Genomic DNA, 16934 nt, shown 5'->3' with positions numbered 1-16934 from the left:
TTAACTGTCAGCCAAGATGGCGGCCAGCAGCCAAGCAGCTTGAAGCGAAAATGAGGCTTGCTTGCTTCAGTGACGGAGGACTCCAACGTTCCCTGCCTGCCGCCCCGGCCTCTGAGCTTGCAGTTTGAAACATTGTTACAATATAGAAGCTAAACAACACCCCAGAAACCAGCTTTCAGCCAGCCAGGATCTCAGAGCTGGAGTTGAAACAGTGTTTCGATTATAGAACCCAAACAAACCAGATACCTGATTTCAGCAGCCGGGGCCTAAGAGCTGGAGCCAATCCTCAGAGCTAAAGCTGGCCCAGAATAAAAAAGAAAAAAAAGAGCAGTTGGGAGCTTCAGTCACCCACCAGCCTGAAAACAGCCCTCAGCCCCTCACCCAGAATGGCCAGGCACCCCAGTGGGGACCCCCACCCTGATCCAGGACACCCTTCAGGGCAAACCAGCCGGACCCCACCCGTGCACCAGGCCTCTATCCTATATAGTAAAAGGGTAATATGCCTCCCAGGACCGGGATCAGCGGAGCCGTGAAGCCTCCCAGCACCAGGATCAGCGTGACAGGGGGCAGCTCCCAAACACCCTGACCGCCCTGCATCTCTGTGTGTGACAGGGGGCGGGGCCACAATCTCCCTATCCGCCCTGCTCTGTTCGTGACAGGGGAAGGTGGCCCAACCCTCTGATAAGCCCTGCTCTGTGCCTGATAGGGGGGAGCTCCCCAACCCCCTGATCGCCCTGCGGCTCTGTGTGTGACAGGGTGCGGCGCCCCAACCCCCTGATGGGCCCTGCTCTGTGTGTGACAGGGTTGAGCCATAACCTCCCCATCGACCCTGCCCTGAGTGTGACAGTGGCAGCACCCCAACCCCCTGATCGGCCCTGCTCTGTGGGTGATAGAGGGCAGTGCCCCAATCCCCCCCCCCCCCACACGGGCCCTGCTTTGTGTGTGACGGGGTAGAGCCATAACTTCCCCATCGGCCCTGCCCTGAGTGTGACAGGGTGCGGCGCCCCAAACACCTGATCCACCCTGCTCTGTGTGTGACAGGGGGTGGTGCCCCAACTCCCCTATCAGCCCTACTCTGTGAGTGACAGGGGGGAGCACCCAACCCCCTGATCGACCCTGCTCTGTGAGTGACAGGGGGCAGCGCCCCAACCCTCTGATTGGCCCTGCTCTGTGCGTGACAAGGGGTGGCGCCGCAACCTCCCCATCGACCCTGCTTTGAGTGTGAAGGGGCGGTGCCCCAACCCCCCAATCGGCCCTACCCTGAGCGTGACTGAGGGTGGCATCGCAACCTCCCAATCCGCCCTGCTCTGTGCATGACGGGGGCGGCGCCCCAACTCCCTAATCGGCCCTGCTCTGAGCCCGACCAGGGGCTGCACCTAGGGATTGGGCCTGCCCTCAGCCACCCAGGAGCAGGCCTAAACCAGTAGGTCGTTATCTCCTGAGGGCTCCCAGACTGCGAGAGGGCACAGGCCGGGCTGAGGGACCCCCCTCCCTGCCGAGTGCACAAATTTTTGTGCACCAGGCCTCTAGTGTGTGTGTGTATGTGTATATATATATATATATATATGCCTAAGCGACTGTTACAACCAGACGGTAGCTATGATGTACACTGACCACCAGGGAGCAGACACTCAACACAGGAGCTGGCCCCTGGTGGTCAGTGCACTCCCACAGCCAACCTCCCGTGGTCCCTCCCCAGAGCCGGCCGGCACCAATGGGGATTGGGTGAGACAGTCCCAATGAGCCTCGATCACCGGCCAGGCAGAGGAACCCCACCCATGCATGAATTCTTGCACTGGGCCTCTGGTCCTATTTAATAAATGCTTAATATGCAAATTGTCCACTTAGGCGATCATTCGACTGGGAGTTTAACAGGGAGACCGGGAGTTCAACCGCTCACTATGACGTGCGCTGACCACCAAGGGGCAGCACGGAACATGGCAGGTGTTAGCAATGCAGCGCTGGCAACGGGCAGCAGTGGAGGCACTGCCGGCCCCAGTGGGCCCCAATGAGAGCAGGACCATGGGAGGATGGTGGGACAGGTAAACAGGCGGCGCCAGGGCAAGGCAGATGCAAGCTGGGGCCCAATCGCCCCGCAGACAGCAACCAGTGGCAGTGGCAGGGGGCAGGGCTGCCTCCCGGCTCCCAGGCACTGAGGGAGCCAGGCAGGGGACCTAGCCCCAGTTGATCACCCTGCAGGCGGGATAGTGGAGCAAGTGAGGGGGCAGCACCAGGCCAAGGCGGGGTGCCAGGTGGGGCTCTGGGGCTGCGAGGCTGGGGACGCAAGCTGGGGCCTGATCTCTGCAGGCCACCCCGAGGGATTCTTCTCATGCACGAATTCGTGCACCGGGCCTCTAGTTTGTACATAAGAAGGAAGTTAGAGGACTAAGACTGGGGACAACTTATGCCAACAGAGAGTTGACTAAACTCCATTTAAGGTATCTGAAGTATAGGACAATAGAGGACTTCCTCTGTATTGCACAGATAAAAGCAAGGTAAGCAAAAGTAGGCAGTGTGACCCCTACTTCCCAGACCAGAGGCTTGGAACAAAGCAATAAGCCAAGTACCAAATTTGGTCAGGAGTCAAAAAACAGTATTAATGAAGATTTGACTCAAAGGGACCTGGTAGAGGGATGAAAGTCAAGTTGGAGGTATCAGAACTGGACATCTAGATGAGCAAATTCAGCAGGGAGAGAGGAGCTGAAGGACGAAAATGCCCTGAAAAACAGAAAATGTTCTAAGAGGGCTTTGGCCTAGCCCATGGGCAGGAAGGAGTTATGAAACAGACAGGCCCCCAAGCCAATAGGGAACTTACAAATGTTCCCATGACTGACTCCAAGGAACAGCAAAATTGCTCTTTTAAGTAGAGAAGCATCTAGTACAATTTGCTTGAACATTCAGCAATAAGATGACTTTAGATAGAAATAAATATCTTTTGGAGAAAACCAAGATGGTGGCAGAGGTAAACACCGGAGATTGCTGCTTAGCACAACCACTTCAAGAATACAACTAAAATACAGAACGGACATCATCCAGAACCACAGGAAGGCTGGCTGAGTGGAAATTCTACAACTAGAAAGAAAGAGAAAAGTATATCGAGACTCAGAGGAGCTGTGGTGCGGAAGTAAAGTACAGAGGTACGGAGGCACATGCAGAGAGGGCTGGCAGCTGAGGACACAGTTGTCTTTTTCAATCAGGAGGGAGTCTCAAGCTCTGAGCTCCAGTTCGGGACAAGTCTCTGGGGACCCAGACTCATACGGGAGAAACTGGACTGTCTGGCATGGGTCAGACCTCGAGTGCAGCTTTCTCTCAGAGGTGCTTGCAGGGATTTCCGGGACACTGAGAAACGGGGCCTCTGAGGGCAGTCATAGCTGCTTGCTCTGTCCTGTTGATATCCTGGGACCCCCGTCCCACCCAAGCTGTGAGCCGACTTTTGCATATGAAAGGCCTGGCCCTTTGCAATCTGAAAATTACCTAACAAACTTGCAGCTGGTCCAAGGCCCCACGGCAACTTGCATTGCTTCACAGCTGAGCTCCTGCTGGGTAGCCTAAGGGAGAGGCTAGATTAGCACCTCCTTAGAGATCCAGGAGCCAGTGTGCCCGGTGGTCAGAGTGGGACAATCCAGATTGCAGCTTCTTGGATCGATAAAGGACACACTCACGGGGCAGACTCAGTGAGCACCAAAGCCCCACTGAAGCAAGTCTTGCCCTGGAGGGGTGTTTCCAGCACAGAAGTTCTCCCACCGTAGACACAGCTGATTCTCACAGCCAGTTGGCCTGGAGGTCAATTCCTCCCAGTGATACCTACAATAATCAAGGCTTAACTACAACAAGACTGTGCACAAAGCCCACAAGGGGGTGCACCAAGAGTGTCTACCTCAGGTAATTGGGGAGGCTGAGCCACTGGGCCCTATAGGACACCGAGCACACAAAGCCACTCTATCAACACAGAGAAGCATAAAAAATGCGGAGATAAAGAAACAGGTCACAAATGACAGAAATGGAGGAAAGCAAACTACTGGATATAGAGTTCAAAACCACACTTCTAAGGTTTTTCAAGAACTTTCTAGAAACTGCCGATAAATTTAGTAAGACCCTCAAAAAGTCTGGTGAGACCGACGATAAATGTACTGAGATCCTCAAGAAATCTAGTGAGACCCTCGAGGTTATGAAAAAGGACCAACTAGAAATTAAGCATACACTGACTGAAATAAAGGATATTATGCAGAGTTCCAACAGCAGACTAGAGGATCGCCAAGAATCAAGTCAAAGATTTGAAATACAAAGAAGCAAAAATCACCCAACCGGAAATACAAAAAGAAAAAAGAATCCAAAAATATGAAGGTAGTGTAAGGAGCCTCTGGGACAACTTCAAGCGTACCATCATCAAAATTATGGGGGTGCCAGAAGAAGAGAGAGAGAGCAAGATATTGAAAACCTATTTGAAGAAATAATGACAGAAAACTTCCCCTACCTGGTCAAAGAAATAGACTTACAACTCCAGGAAGCGCAGAGAACCCCAAGCAAAAGGAATCCAAAGAGGACCACACCAAGACACATCATAATTAAAATACCAAGAGCAAAAGACAGAGAGAATCTTAAAAGCAGCAAGAGAAAGACAGTCAGTTACATACAAGGGAGTACCCATACGACTGTCAGCTGATTTCTCAACAGAAGCCATGTAGGCCAGAAGGGAGTGGCAAGAAATATTCAAAGTGATGAATGCCAAGAATCTACAACCAAGATTACTTTATCCAGCAAAGCTATCATTCAGAATTGAAGGTCAGATAAAGAGCTTCACAGATAAGGAAAAGCTAAAGAAGTTCATCATCACCAAGCCAGTATTATATGAAATGCTGAAAGGTATCCTTTAAGAAGAGGAAGAAGAAGAAAAAGGCAAAGATACAAATTATGAACAACAAATACGCATGAACAAGTGAATCTAAAAATCAAGTGAATAAATAATCTGATGAACAGAATAAACTGGTGATTATAATAGAATCAGGAGCATAGAAAGGGAATGGACTGACTATTCTCGTTGGGGAAAGGGGTGTGGGGGATGCGGGAAGAGACTGAACAAAAATCGTGCACCTATGGAGGAGGACAGTGGGGGGGGGGGGTAAGGGCGGAGGGTGGGGTAGGAACCGGGTGGAGGGGAGCTATGGGGGGAAAAAAGAGGAACAACTGTAATAATCTGAACAATAAAGCTTTAAATAAATAAATAAGTAAGTAAATAAATAAATAAATATCTTTTAAGTTGAATGTTACAGTTACTGAAACAGACTTAAAAAAATTTTTTTTGAGCCCAGCTGGGTGTCACTCAGTGGTTGAGCTGAGGAGGTCACAGTTCGATTCCTGGTCAGGACACATATCCCAAATGAGGGCTGGATTCCCAGTGGGATGCATGCAGGATCAGCCAATTAATAATTCTCTTTCATAACTGATGTTTCTATCTCTATCTCTCCCTTCCTCTCTGAAAGCAATAAAAATATATTTTTAAAATTTTTTGATTATTCAATTCAAGTATTCTCATGCTCACCAATGCCAGTTAATATTTCCCTTACCTAGCCTAGCATCATCACGGAAGATAACACAGTAAGTCCCTGTTCTTAAACCAGGTTACACATATATAGCAGGAGATGAAGGGCTGTACAAAGACACTAACTCAAGGTTCATCTTCTTAAAGCATCAACCCCCAAAAATTTATGAAGAATTAGCTGATAAGTACTTTTAAAACATTCAATAGCAAACCAAAAAATATTCACAAAGGCTTTAGATAACATGAGAATTCAGTAACAGGCCACGCGTACAATCCCCCTTCCCACCTCTATTTCCTAATTAGGACACTTGCTCTCTTTCTTCTACTGTTAGAAACACTTAGGTGGAAACTTTGGAAAGCAGTATCATAAAAAAAAAAGTTAATTTTGTCACATGCCAAAACTTTTTGAAAACAATTTTTGATAGCTCTTTCCAACATGATCTTTTCTTTTTGTAAACATGCTCTTCAGATGCTCTATGAGGCTCAGGAGCCCCTGTAATCCATGACCCAGAGGTACAATTACCAGATCCCCTCTACAGCTCATCTCAAAAGCAAAGTTACTGTCTACTCACTGCCTTTGGCAACTCCATTTCCTTTACCAAATCTCTGTTTCTAACACACTAAGGAAGCCAGTAAAATCCAATCATATCATGCCTATATAATAAAGGTAAACAGTCTTCAAGAAAGACCCAGAATTGTTCAGTGTACAGAACAAGGCTTTTTTTTTGGGGGGGGGGGGGGGGTCTTTGTTCTCACATATTCTAAATAACTGAGGCTTCCAGATTGGTTACATGCTAACACAAGAAATGCTAGTGTATCCAACTCTGTCATGCCCTGAAATCCTAAACAGTAAAATACTGATGAAAAATTGGTACATTTTAACCAAAGATATTCATTATGTACAATGAACATTGTTGGACTTCATCAACAAATGCTAGGGAACTACCAACCTCTTGAAAACTTCACATGGCAGAGCTAATTATAAATGGAAATGAGGCAAAAAGTAAAGGCATTTCCTAAATATATTGTGGCTAACTTCTCCAATTTGAGAATACTACTGTTAGACATCCATCCACACTTTTCACCAATAGCTAAATATAAATACTGTTACCAACGTTTCAAATACTCTTTCTAGGAACAGTTTTCCTCCAAATTATTTGTATCAAATTTAGAAATACTTTCCTCCAAGACATCATGTAGGGTTTTGTCAAACAAGAGAGCTAAGTACACAGTTCTCTACATAGCCTACCTAATAAAGAGGGAATATGCAAATTGACCATCACACCATCACAAAGATGGTGGCGCCCAGACCCCTCAGCCCCGCCAGAGTCCCCCAGTCCTTTCAGCCCCACCTTGGGGGGGGGGGGGGGTTGGCAGGCATGCAGTGTGGCCAGACCCGCCCTCAGGCCCCCAGCTGCTTAGAGCCAGCCCGAGGAGCAAGCAAGCCTTGGATGGTAGCTGCCCAGCCAATGCCCAAGGCGTAGGGAAGCATCAGATGGTGGCTGCCCAGCCGCCCAAGGCTCAGGTAACCAGGGCAGGCCGAGGCTTGCGCTGCTGGCAGTGGCAGCAGCAGAGGTGTGATGGGGGCGTCGCCTTCCTCTGATGGCCAGGTCACCTCCCACCCCTGAGGGCTCCTGTGAGAGGGGACAGGCCAGACTGAGAGAACGCCCCCTCCAGTGCATGAATTTTCATGCACCAGGCCTCTAGTATGATATAATTCCAAACACTGTAAATCCAGTCACTATAATTGTATCTCAGCTAAAAGTCAGGATTACTGACTGCTCACCATATTCATGTCCTCTGATAAGCACTGTGATAAACCCAAAAACAGACATGCAGCCAACCATTCCAGAAGAAAACATATTATTTAATACCTACAGAAAGCAATGCATAAGCAGTGCACAATAATTAATAGTACAAAACAAAAAGTAAATTAGTCACACAAATTTGAAGGGGAGGATTCCTGCTAGTAGTGAACTCAAATAAGGTCCTGACACTGAGATTGACACTGAGGCTAACAAGTAGTTGGGGATCCACCACTCATTGGAAAAATAGCAATGCAAAGGGGATGGGCTGCATAGATGTGGACCAAGTAAGCCAATAACTATGCTTCACTAGCTCTGACCAACTGAAGATATGCTTATACAAGGTGTGGCAAATGTAGACTTACAGTTGTTCATATTGAAAATATAAAATATTTAATAAATAATAATCCTATATCATAAAAGCCTAATATGCAAATTGTTCAACTGAGAGTTCAACTGGGAGTTTGACCGCTCGCTAAGACATGCGCTGACCACCAGGGGGTGGTGCGGAACATGGCGGGCGTTGGTGACATGGCACTGGCAGTGGGCGGCAGTGGAGGTGCTGCCAGCCGCCACGATCCCTGACCAGAGCGGGACCACAGCAGGATGGTAGAGCAGGTGAGCAGACAGCACCAGGCCAAGGTGGGTGCAAGCAGGGCCCCGCGCCAGTGGCAGCGGCGGGGAGCGGGGCCGCCACCCCGCTCCCAAGCACTGAGGGAGCCAGGCAGGAGACTCGGCCCCAATTAATCATCCCGCAGACAGTGACCAGGGGCCGGCAGGCCATGATTGCCCAATCAAGAGCTGGGCCCTAGGCTGGGACAGTGAACTGGGGGTGGGTGGCAACGACCTACCTCCCATGGTGCCCGGGCAGGGGGCTGCGACCTCTCACTGATTCCCTGGGGACAGGGGTGACAGGGACGGAGGTGCGGTGAGAATGCAGGATTTCTGCCGAGCTCCCTCTCATTCCCCCTGCTAACCTCCCCCGGGACACCAGGGCTCACACACCAGGGAAGCCTCCGTGCTCAGGTGCCGGGCGCCACCCTGCACCCGCACAACCTCTTCCGGGTGAGCTGGGCCACGGCCGCTGGGACCGCAGGGGCCCGTCAGGCTCCCCATGGGTTCACTCAGGAGCTGGTCTGCGAGGCCGGCCGGGAGAGAGCGCACTGCCCGCCTGGCTTCCATGTGGTGCTGCTGGGCAGTCCAGAGGCCCATGCTGCGCCCTGGTCCTCAGTGTCTGGCCACGTTCACCGAATCTCCACTTGGGGCCTCAGGCACCATGACTCTGGCGGAGGGGGATGTGTGGGGGCCCAGGGCCCAGAGGTCAGCTAGGACCTGCCTTTCCACTCCAGACACTTGTGCTTCAATCGTCGGCCAGGCCTAGGGACCACACCCATGCACAAATTTCATGCACCGGGCCGCTAGTACAAGATAAACTGTGTGCGGCATACTCACAATCCCGTATACCAAAATAGGCAGAACAAAGATGTTGAACACTTTGCCTCAGAAGCATTCGTTTTTTAACTATTATATCCATTTCCATAAACAGTTCTCTTAAAATCTAGTTTATACTTTATTTTCATTTTCAACATCTTTAGGTAAATCTCAAGTGTTGACTCAAACCTTTAATCCCTATGTTCATGGTACCACAGATTCCAAATCAATGAGGTTGCTATGAATTCTAGCAAAAACAAAAGCAAACATGTTCCAAAGGGGACTCTTACTACAAAATAACTAGATCTTCAATAGAATTTAATTCTTAATACTTTAGTGAGCTTCCAAGAAGCAAGGAAAATATCTAAGTGCCCTAGTAACTCCCCCAACACAACCATAAATAATGATTCAATCATAAAAGCAGACAAACATCAAAGATGAAGAAAGCAATCCATAGATTGGGGTGGGGGGCGGATGGGGTGGAATATTTAAAAGTAAAAATATATTTGTTGAAATTAAAAATTCAATGGGTGAGCTAAATAGAAGATTAGACACAGCTCATTAGTAAACCAGAAGTTAGGTCCAAGGAAAGACCCAGAATGCAAACAAAACAAAAACAAGGAGATGGAAATGAGAGGGTAAGAAACAGATGACAGAATAAGAAGATCTAATAAATGACAACTTGGAATTTCCAGAAGTCCATAAAAGAGCAACAGTATATGATAAAATGGCCAATAATTTTTCAGCACTAATTAGGTACAAATCCACTAACGAAACACAAGATATACCAAACTCATTAATAAAATCACAATGCCCACACCTGAAACCTATGTGATCATATTAACTAATGTCACCCCAATACATTTAGCTAAAAAAAGGAGGGGAAATACAATGTCCACAAATGTAAAACTAGAGAAGACCAAAGCCAAAGTGAGAATCTCAAAAGAAACCAGAGAAAGAAGACAGATCTCTGGCAAATTAACTAATCCTTGGCAAATTGACAATAACCTCCCCAAGAATACTGGGGAAGCCAGAAGACAATGGAGTAATATCTTCAAAATGCTATAAGAAATAACCAATTAGCTGGTTTTATTTGGAATCAATTCTATCTTTCAAAAATAAGGCCAAAATATATTTCCAGATAATAAAAAAAAAACTAGCGACTTTTTCAGACATAACCCTCATTAAAGAAATTTCTAAAAGGATATACTCGAGAAAGGAGGGAAAAATCATCCCAAAAGAAAGTTCTGTAGTATGACTAATGCTCAAACAAACTAGTAAAGATATAGGTAAAGCTAAACAAATATTGTCTGCATAGAATAATAATATTCTATTTCATGAGGTGTTTTTTATTCATGGACAATAATAAACATTGGAAGATAATAGCATGTAAGTTTATGGTGGATCAGAGTTAAAGGATTTTAAGGTCCTTTTATTGTCAGAAGTGGAGCTCAAATAATAATTAACTTTAGACATTATGTATGTACAACTTCAAGAATAGCCGCTGAAAGATTGGAAAGAGCATACAACTTCCAAACCAAAATCAGTGAGGTTTTAATATGGTTTTACTGTAGGATCTGGCTGGAGCAGAGCTGAGTTTGGCAAAAAAAAAAAAAAAAGTCAAAGTCTAGCTCAGAGATGTCAAGAACAATTCTAATATTTATTTGGGGTCACAGATTCCTTTGAAAAACTGTTAGTCCTCTCCCCCAGAAAAATGCTCATATGTACTTGTACAAATTTTCAAAGAAACACAAAAGACCTTTCCCAGACTTCCCAGAGAAAAAGAATCCCCAAGGCCTTGGCCAACTAAGAAAGCTGAAGAGAGTTAAGTTTATGTGGGAAACAGTAAAGTTAGAAGTTCTCCCTATCCTAGAGTTAAAACCTCATATGAAATGTAAAAGGAACAGCACAGGGCATAATGTTTCAGAAAGGAGGAACCTGGAGGTAAGGAATCAAGAATGGAGTCATTCCTATAATTCAGGCTTTCATTAAAATGTAATTAAACAATTACGCAACTATAGCAGTATCTGAACTGTGGAAAATAATGGCTAGAAATAAAATCCTAGTTTTAAAGATTGTAAACACCAATCTTACAATCTGGTGGGCAAGTATGCCATACACAATGAAAGACAGAAAACAGAAATTGCAACAGTTAACTACCTAGTGTTTTATTTGCCTCATTTGTTTAGAAAGAGGAAGGGAGAGAGAAAGAAACATCCATGTAAGAGAAAAACATCACTGGTTGCCTCCCCGCACGCACCCTGACTGGGGAATCAAACTCGCAACCTGGGTATGTGCCCTGACGGGATTTGAACACACCATTTTCTGGTATTACAAGATTACGCTCCAACCAACTTGAGCCACAGCAGGCAGGGCTACCTAGTGTTTTTAATACTCCCTTCCTGGAGTGACTCAATTAATAACGGACAATGATTAAAGGACCTACAAAAAGGATTAGTCTGGTGCACCTAAAGCGCCTCTTCTGCAAAGGCAGATCCCAATACCTCCTGACCTCAACTTGCAGCCTCAGTGTCAGAAATAGAGACCATTGCAATCCAGAGGCTCCTAAATCTACCTGCATTCCAGAAAGAAGCTTATGGAACATAGATTCCTGTCTCCATCCAAACACTGAAAACTACGATCTCATGGTCTGACCCAAAGAATCTGTATTTTAAAAGTATCCCAGATAGCACTGTTATATCTGCAAACACACACAATATAAAACTATTACTCCTTATTCACTGAAATTTAACTCATATTGGCTTTGTGCATCATTGATATCCAAAACTGTAAATCAAAATGCTGCAAATAAAGTATTTCCTATATACCATGAAAATATATTCAGTGGTTAAAATCATTATAGAGCATATGGAAAAATTCAATGATTCTTAGATATCACAGCAAGAACAGAAAAAGACTTACCATTTTAGAATACAAGAATTAAAAGCAAATTCAAAGGAAAAGCACAGGAGATGTGTTTAGGCAAATGAATAAATATTCTCAATAGTTCACATTTAAGATAGTGTGTTAATTTTCTTTCTTTTATATATATACTAGAGGCCTGATGCACGAAATTCATGCAAGAGTAGGTCTTCCTTCCTCCAGCTGCCGGCACCAGCTTCCCTCCAGCACCTGGGACCAGGGCTTCCCTCACAGCCTGGCGTTGTCCAGTCTAATAAGCGTATTACGCTTTTATTATTATAGATACGTATACATCATAGAGGAAGGGAGTGGGAGACAGAGAGAGAAACACCAATGATGAGAGAGAACCATTGATCGGCTGCTTCCTGCAAGGCCTCCACTGAACCTGCAACCTGGGCATGTCCTTCAATCAGAATCAAACTGTGACTGCCTGGTGCATAGGACAACACTCAACCGCTGAGCCACACTGGCTGGGCTAAGATAGTGTGTTAACTTTCAAAATACACACACATTTGCCTTTACTGCCCCTCAATCAATTTCAGAAGTCAAATAACTCTCTTCCTTTTCTAATTTTGGCCATCTCAATCTTTTAAGAGCTAGCTTACACCACACACAACAGATGCTGGTTTATCTTAACCAACATCATAGGTCTCCTGATCTTTGTCACTTTCATTTGAACTACACATGCAGATTTTATTTATAATTGTGCTTTTTGTCAATGTATATAAAAGGAGCAATCTTATCCCAAACTTAGGAGGTTCAAAAGACTTCCCTTTCCCCCAAATCCTGATTATTTTTCCACACTAATCAGCTTTAAGACAATTTTTAAATAAGGCAGGTATAATTTCATTCTTAAAAGGTTATTTCCATTTTTGATTGACTGAAACATTCACGTGTTGGATAAATGTTTTCTCAAAAGGCCAAGACTAGATCACTGAGATTGTCCTGAAATTTAAATTAGCTATTATAATAGTTCTCAAGGAAAACCCCACAACCACTGAGAAAAAAGGAATTAAGATACACAATAAAGAGAACGCTTCTTCATGTTATAAAGGGTCAACTCCTTATTTGGTCCACATATTGAAGGAAAGAGAGCAACTCAAAACTTCTGGCTCTAAATCTAGAGCTGGGCTTGGAGCAGAAAGTCTTTACATACTCCACACTTCACCCTCCATATGTCCCAACCCCAGAGTAAACCTGAGCTCCAGAACAGATCATCTAAAGCAGAAGTCAGACTAAGACATGGAGGCCAAATCTAGTCCATTGCCTGTTTCTGTAGAACCCATGCACTTAGAATGTTTACATTTTTAAATTATTTTTTAAAAGAATATTTCATGACATGTAAAAATTACATGAAATTCGAATTTTACCGTCCATTAAGTTTTATTGGAACACAGTGCTCATCCATTTAGGTGTTGTTTCTACTTGCTGAGTAGTTAAAACAAAGACTGCCTGGCCTGCAAGGTTTAAAACATTAACTATCTGGCCCTTTACATAACGTTTGTGGACCCCAGAACTAAAGGATGCTTGTCTTTTTGTGAAAGCTACTTAAGTTCTTAACATGAGTCAGTCAAAACTCTACCTTCCCTAATCCTAGCTGCTGGTGATACAGGAAGTAAATTTACTGTATCCTTCAACTAACAGTAGCTCTTCCAATTTTGGAAGGCTGACGGCTGATGTTCCACCCTATCTTATCTAGGTCTGATCCCTTATTTTTTATTCAAAAAGCATAATTACAATTACCATTAAATTACAATAGCCTTTACTAAGAATCTATTACCATATACCAGGCACCATTCTAAGTGTTAGAGATCTCATTTCTTTTTAGGTGAGAAAACAGAGGCTTAGCAATCAGGTAACTAACTTGCCCAAGTTCACATAGCTACTGCAGATCTGCTCTTACCATACCACATTACTTGAAAAAGCAAGACTTTGAACTTCCTCTTTTGTCTCAATATATTCCTCTAGAATGGTGGAGTCTGAGGCCAAACGCGAAACTTCTATTCGATTTAGGCAAAATTGGACAAAACTAGGCAACTAATGTCCCATGACTGGATACTCAAGTACCTTGTGCTCTCCCCAGCCTTGTCAAACAGCTTGTCAGCCTGTAGTGTTCATTTACAACTGCATATCAGTTCTGCCTCACAAATAATACTGCCTTGATTTAAAAATATACAATTCTATCTTCAGAAAACAAAAACCAGGACTCAGGGATACATGTTACATCAGTTAAAATAATAACCATCACTTATTGAGTATTTCCTATGGGAACTGCGGGGCATGCTTTACATATTTTTTTCATTTAAACTTCACAGCTCTGGGAGATAAACATGGATTCCAATTTTACAGATGAGGAAACTAAACCTTCAAGGTTAATTTACCCAACGTGACAGGGTTGGGATTCAGTAACTATGTTCTGACTCCAAATCCAGGCTCTCAACCACTACGATGAACTTTCAAATATCAACTTCCAATCATAATATGGTCAGTGTTGCCTACAAGTAAAGGAAAACTTACAAAATGTACCATGAAAAGATACTACCCACCATATTACTTACTTTCACCTCAACTATACTCCTATAACTTTTCAAAACTAAAACAAAACCCAGAATCAAAAATTCAATTGTACAGGTGTATCATTCCTTTGCAATGCACTGATTTCTTCCCCAATAGATGTTTTTTGAGGGTATAAACCATTCTCATACCCCTGTTCCTATGAAACCTTCGTGACAGGCATTTAATAAACATGCTGAGTGAACAGAAACTGTACAAATTTTACTTATAAATGAATTCTGCCAGAAAAGTAGTGAGTAGAAGATATACAGAAGCAGCAAAGAAAAAAACGAAATGTAATTCCTTATACACTCGTGGTAAATGTATTGTTTTCAGGATCGTTTTTATACACATAAGATACAACTTATGTATAAGGTGCCACTTTCATCCAAACACTAATGGAATGAGCTAGGTGTACATTTATAATCACAAAATGAAGAATACTCAGGCTAAACTATTAAAGAATAATCTAATGGAGAAACCAAAACCCCTCACATCCTCATACTGTGTACTTTCCCAACTGTATGTCTTAACCTGGAAGATCATCTGCATCTTAGCCTCTAATTCTAGAATTTCCCCATACACAACACTTTCTTTCCTGGAAGGGAAGCTTGAGACGAGGAGTGTTTTTTCCCTTTACATGCCCACATGATCCAAGATAGTCTCTTGCATACAGTAGGGCATTGCTACTGTATAAAGTGGTTGAACAGAATGGAACATTTTCAGGTGCCAGCTAAGGTACACTGACCATACACAATTTAAGGGGAGGCAACAACCTCACCATTAATTCTACAGAAGGCAGTCCCCTCCTAAAAACTTTTGCACACTTGCTTTAAAAACAAAAAACAAAAAGTTGTTAGAAGGCTATCACTGTTGGCAACAGAGCTCCATTCTGTGACATTATATGCCCACAAGAGAAGACACCTCGGAGGGTGTCTTATGAAGACCTGGTACTTATTAAGGGTTGGTTCACAAGGGCCAAGGGGCTCTACTTGTTATAGACGCTGACTTAAGTCCCTACACATTCTGGTCCCTAACACATCACAAAGGTGAATACAGAGAGTTCCAGAAGTTTTAAGTCTCTTATGAATATATGTTTACAAATATATACGAAACTGAAGACATTTATCCAAAGGAACAGAAAGTCTTCTAAGCTTCTGTACTCCCAGGAAGTCTGCTTTGAAATACGTCAAGAAGTTACATGGAGGTATACAAAGTATGTCTGAAGATCCAAACTGATAACTCCAAAACTTGTAGTTGAAGCTGACAAAACTGCCCAGAACTAAAGAGTTCTGATTGTGCCCTTTCTTACTTTCAACGCTGCGACGCAAATGAATGATGGTATATCAGCGTTAAATTTAAATTTCCTGACTCTGGCCACAATGCTAACCTAATTAAAGCATGTGGTCAACGTTTAGCATTTTCGGTGCGATATTTTGCATCGCTTTGCCTAGCAGCAGAGTTGGGAGACAGTGGCACGCTTCCCCGTGCCCCCCACAGCCAGAGGCAAAACCCCTCTCCAAGATGCTTTATTAAAGGGGCAGGAAAAACACCCCCGCACCCCTTCCAGCTCCCACCAGGCGGTGACGGGGGCTCCACACCAATCACCCTCGCCAAGAACTTTGGGCTCAGTCTGAGCAAGTCACTCGAACACGCGCTACTTCCCCACGGCCAGGACCCCTCACCCCCAGGAGCCTGACAACTCCCGGGAGGCCCCCCCACGCCCGACGCGTGGCTCCGACTCCCCTCGCACACATTTCCCGTCCAGCAAACTGCCGCCGGGGGGAGGGGGCAGGCAGCGAGGTGGGCACCGGTGGCAGAGCCGGCCGTCGGAGTGGACGCGGCCGGGCAGGGGCGGCGCGGGGTGGCGGGCGAGGGCGGCCCGAGGGTCCGGGAGGGGGAGGGGAGATACCTCGTACAGCTCCTCGGAAGCCATGGTGGGCAGTGGAGTTGCGGGCAGGCGGGAGGGGCAGGGTTGGGGCGAGGCGCCGCCGCCTGGCGGCCGACACTTTGTTTCAGTTGGGTCCCTGCGTGGCCTGCGCTTCCTGCTCCGCTCGGCGCCGGTGCCCCGGAGGCGCCTCTCACACTCACGGCCGGTGCGGGCCGGCGGCCGCGGCGGGGTTGTGCGCAGGAGCAGCTGCGCAACGCGCCCTCGCGCCCCGCGCTCACTCCCCGGCAGGCCGGCTGGGGCTCGGGCTCATCGCGCCCGCCGCGGGGCCGGGCCGGGCTGGGGCAGGCGCAGCGGTGGTACGCGGCGGCGCGGCTGGCTGCCTGGCTCCGTGGCTCCCCCTCTCCGGTGTAGTGCAAAAATCTTCCTACTTGCGACCAAAAAAAAAAAAAAAACCTGCCCCGGCTACTGGGCATGCTCCGTGCGGTCGCTGGGCCGGCGGAGCCGCACTCCCGCGCTCCGGGTTTTCAGACCGCCCTCGCGGGAGAGGCGGGGAAGCCGGCGGGGCGGGGCGCCTGAGGGGAGCAGTGGGCTCCGCTCCCGGCTGAGGTGGGCGGGTGGGCTGGAGGAGCCAGCCGGCAGGAAGGGGTGTGGCCTGGGGCCGATGGGCGGGGCCGTGGCGAGACGTGGGCGGTGCCGCCAGGGCGGTGGGCGGGGCTCTGACTTGCCCAAGTCCCCTCGCGGAGGTCGGACCGGCCAGGGCGCCGCCCACCCGGCCGCCTCGACGTGGGTGCCG

At 46.4% G+C, this 16934-nt stretch overlaps 1 protein-coding gene across 4 annotated transcripts in view; it reads right to left on the bottom strand.

Moving 5' to 3' along the window:
• The window catches only part of CDYL (chromodomain Y like), a 236018-nt gene extending 219415 nt beyond the window's left edge, over positions 1–16603 (bottom strand). For 2 of the 4 annotated variants that reach the window (XM_059688509.1, XM_059688511.1), the window contains exon 1: positions 16163–16594. In XM_059688509.1, coding sequence (XP_059544492.1) covers positions 16163–16186 — 24 coding nt within the window. In that variant the 5' untranslated portion in view covers positions 16187–16594. Of the gene's footprint in view, positions 1–16162 lie in introns of all 4 variants that reach the window. The other 2 variants (XM_059688510.1, XM_059688508.1) reach the window with 2 other exon arrangements.
• Positions 16604–16934: the final 331 nt, after the last annotated feature.

Source organism: Myotis daubentonii, chromosome 3 (assembly GCF_963259705.1).
Source record: "Myotis daubentonii chromosome 3, mMyoDau2.1, whole genome shotgun sequence".
Classification (NCBI taxonomy): domain Eukaryota; kingdom Metazoa; phylum Chordata; class Mammalia; order Chiroptera; family Vespertilionidae; genus Myotis; species Myotis daubentonii.
This window is presented reverse-complemented; position numbering and strand designations above follow the sequence as displayed.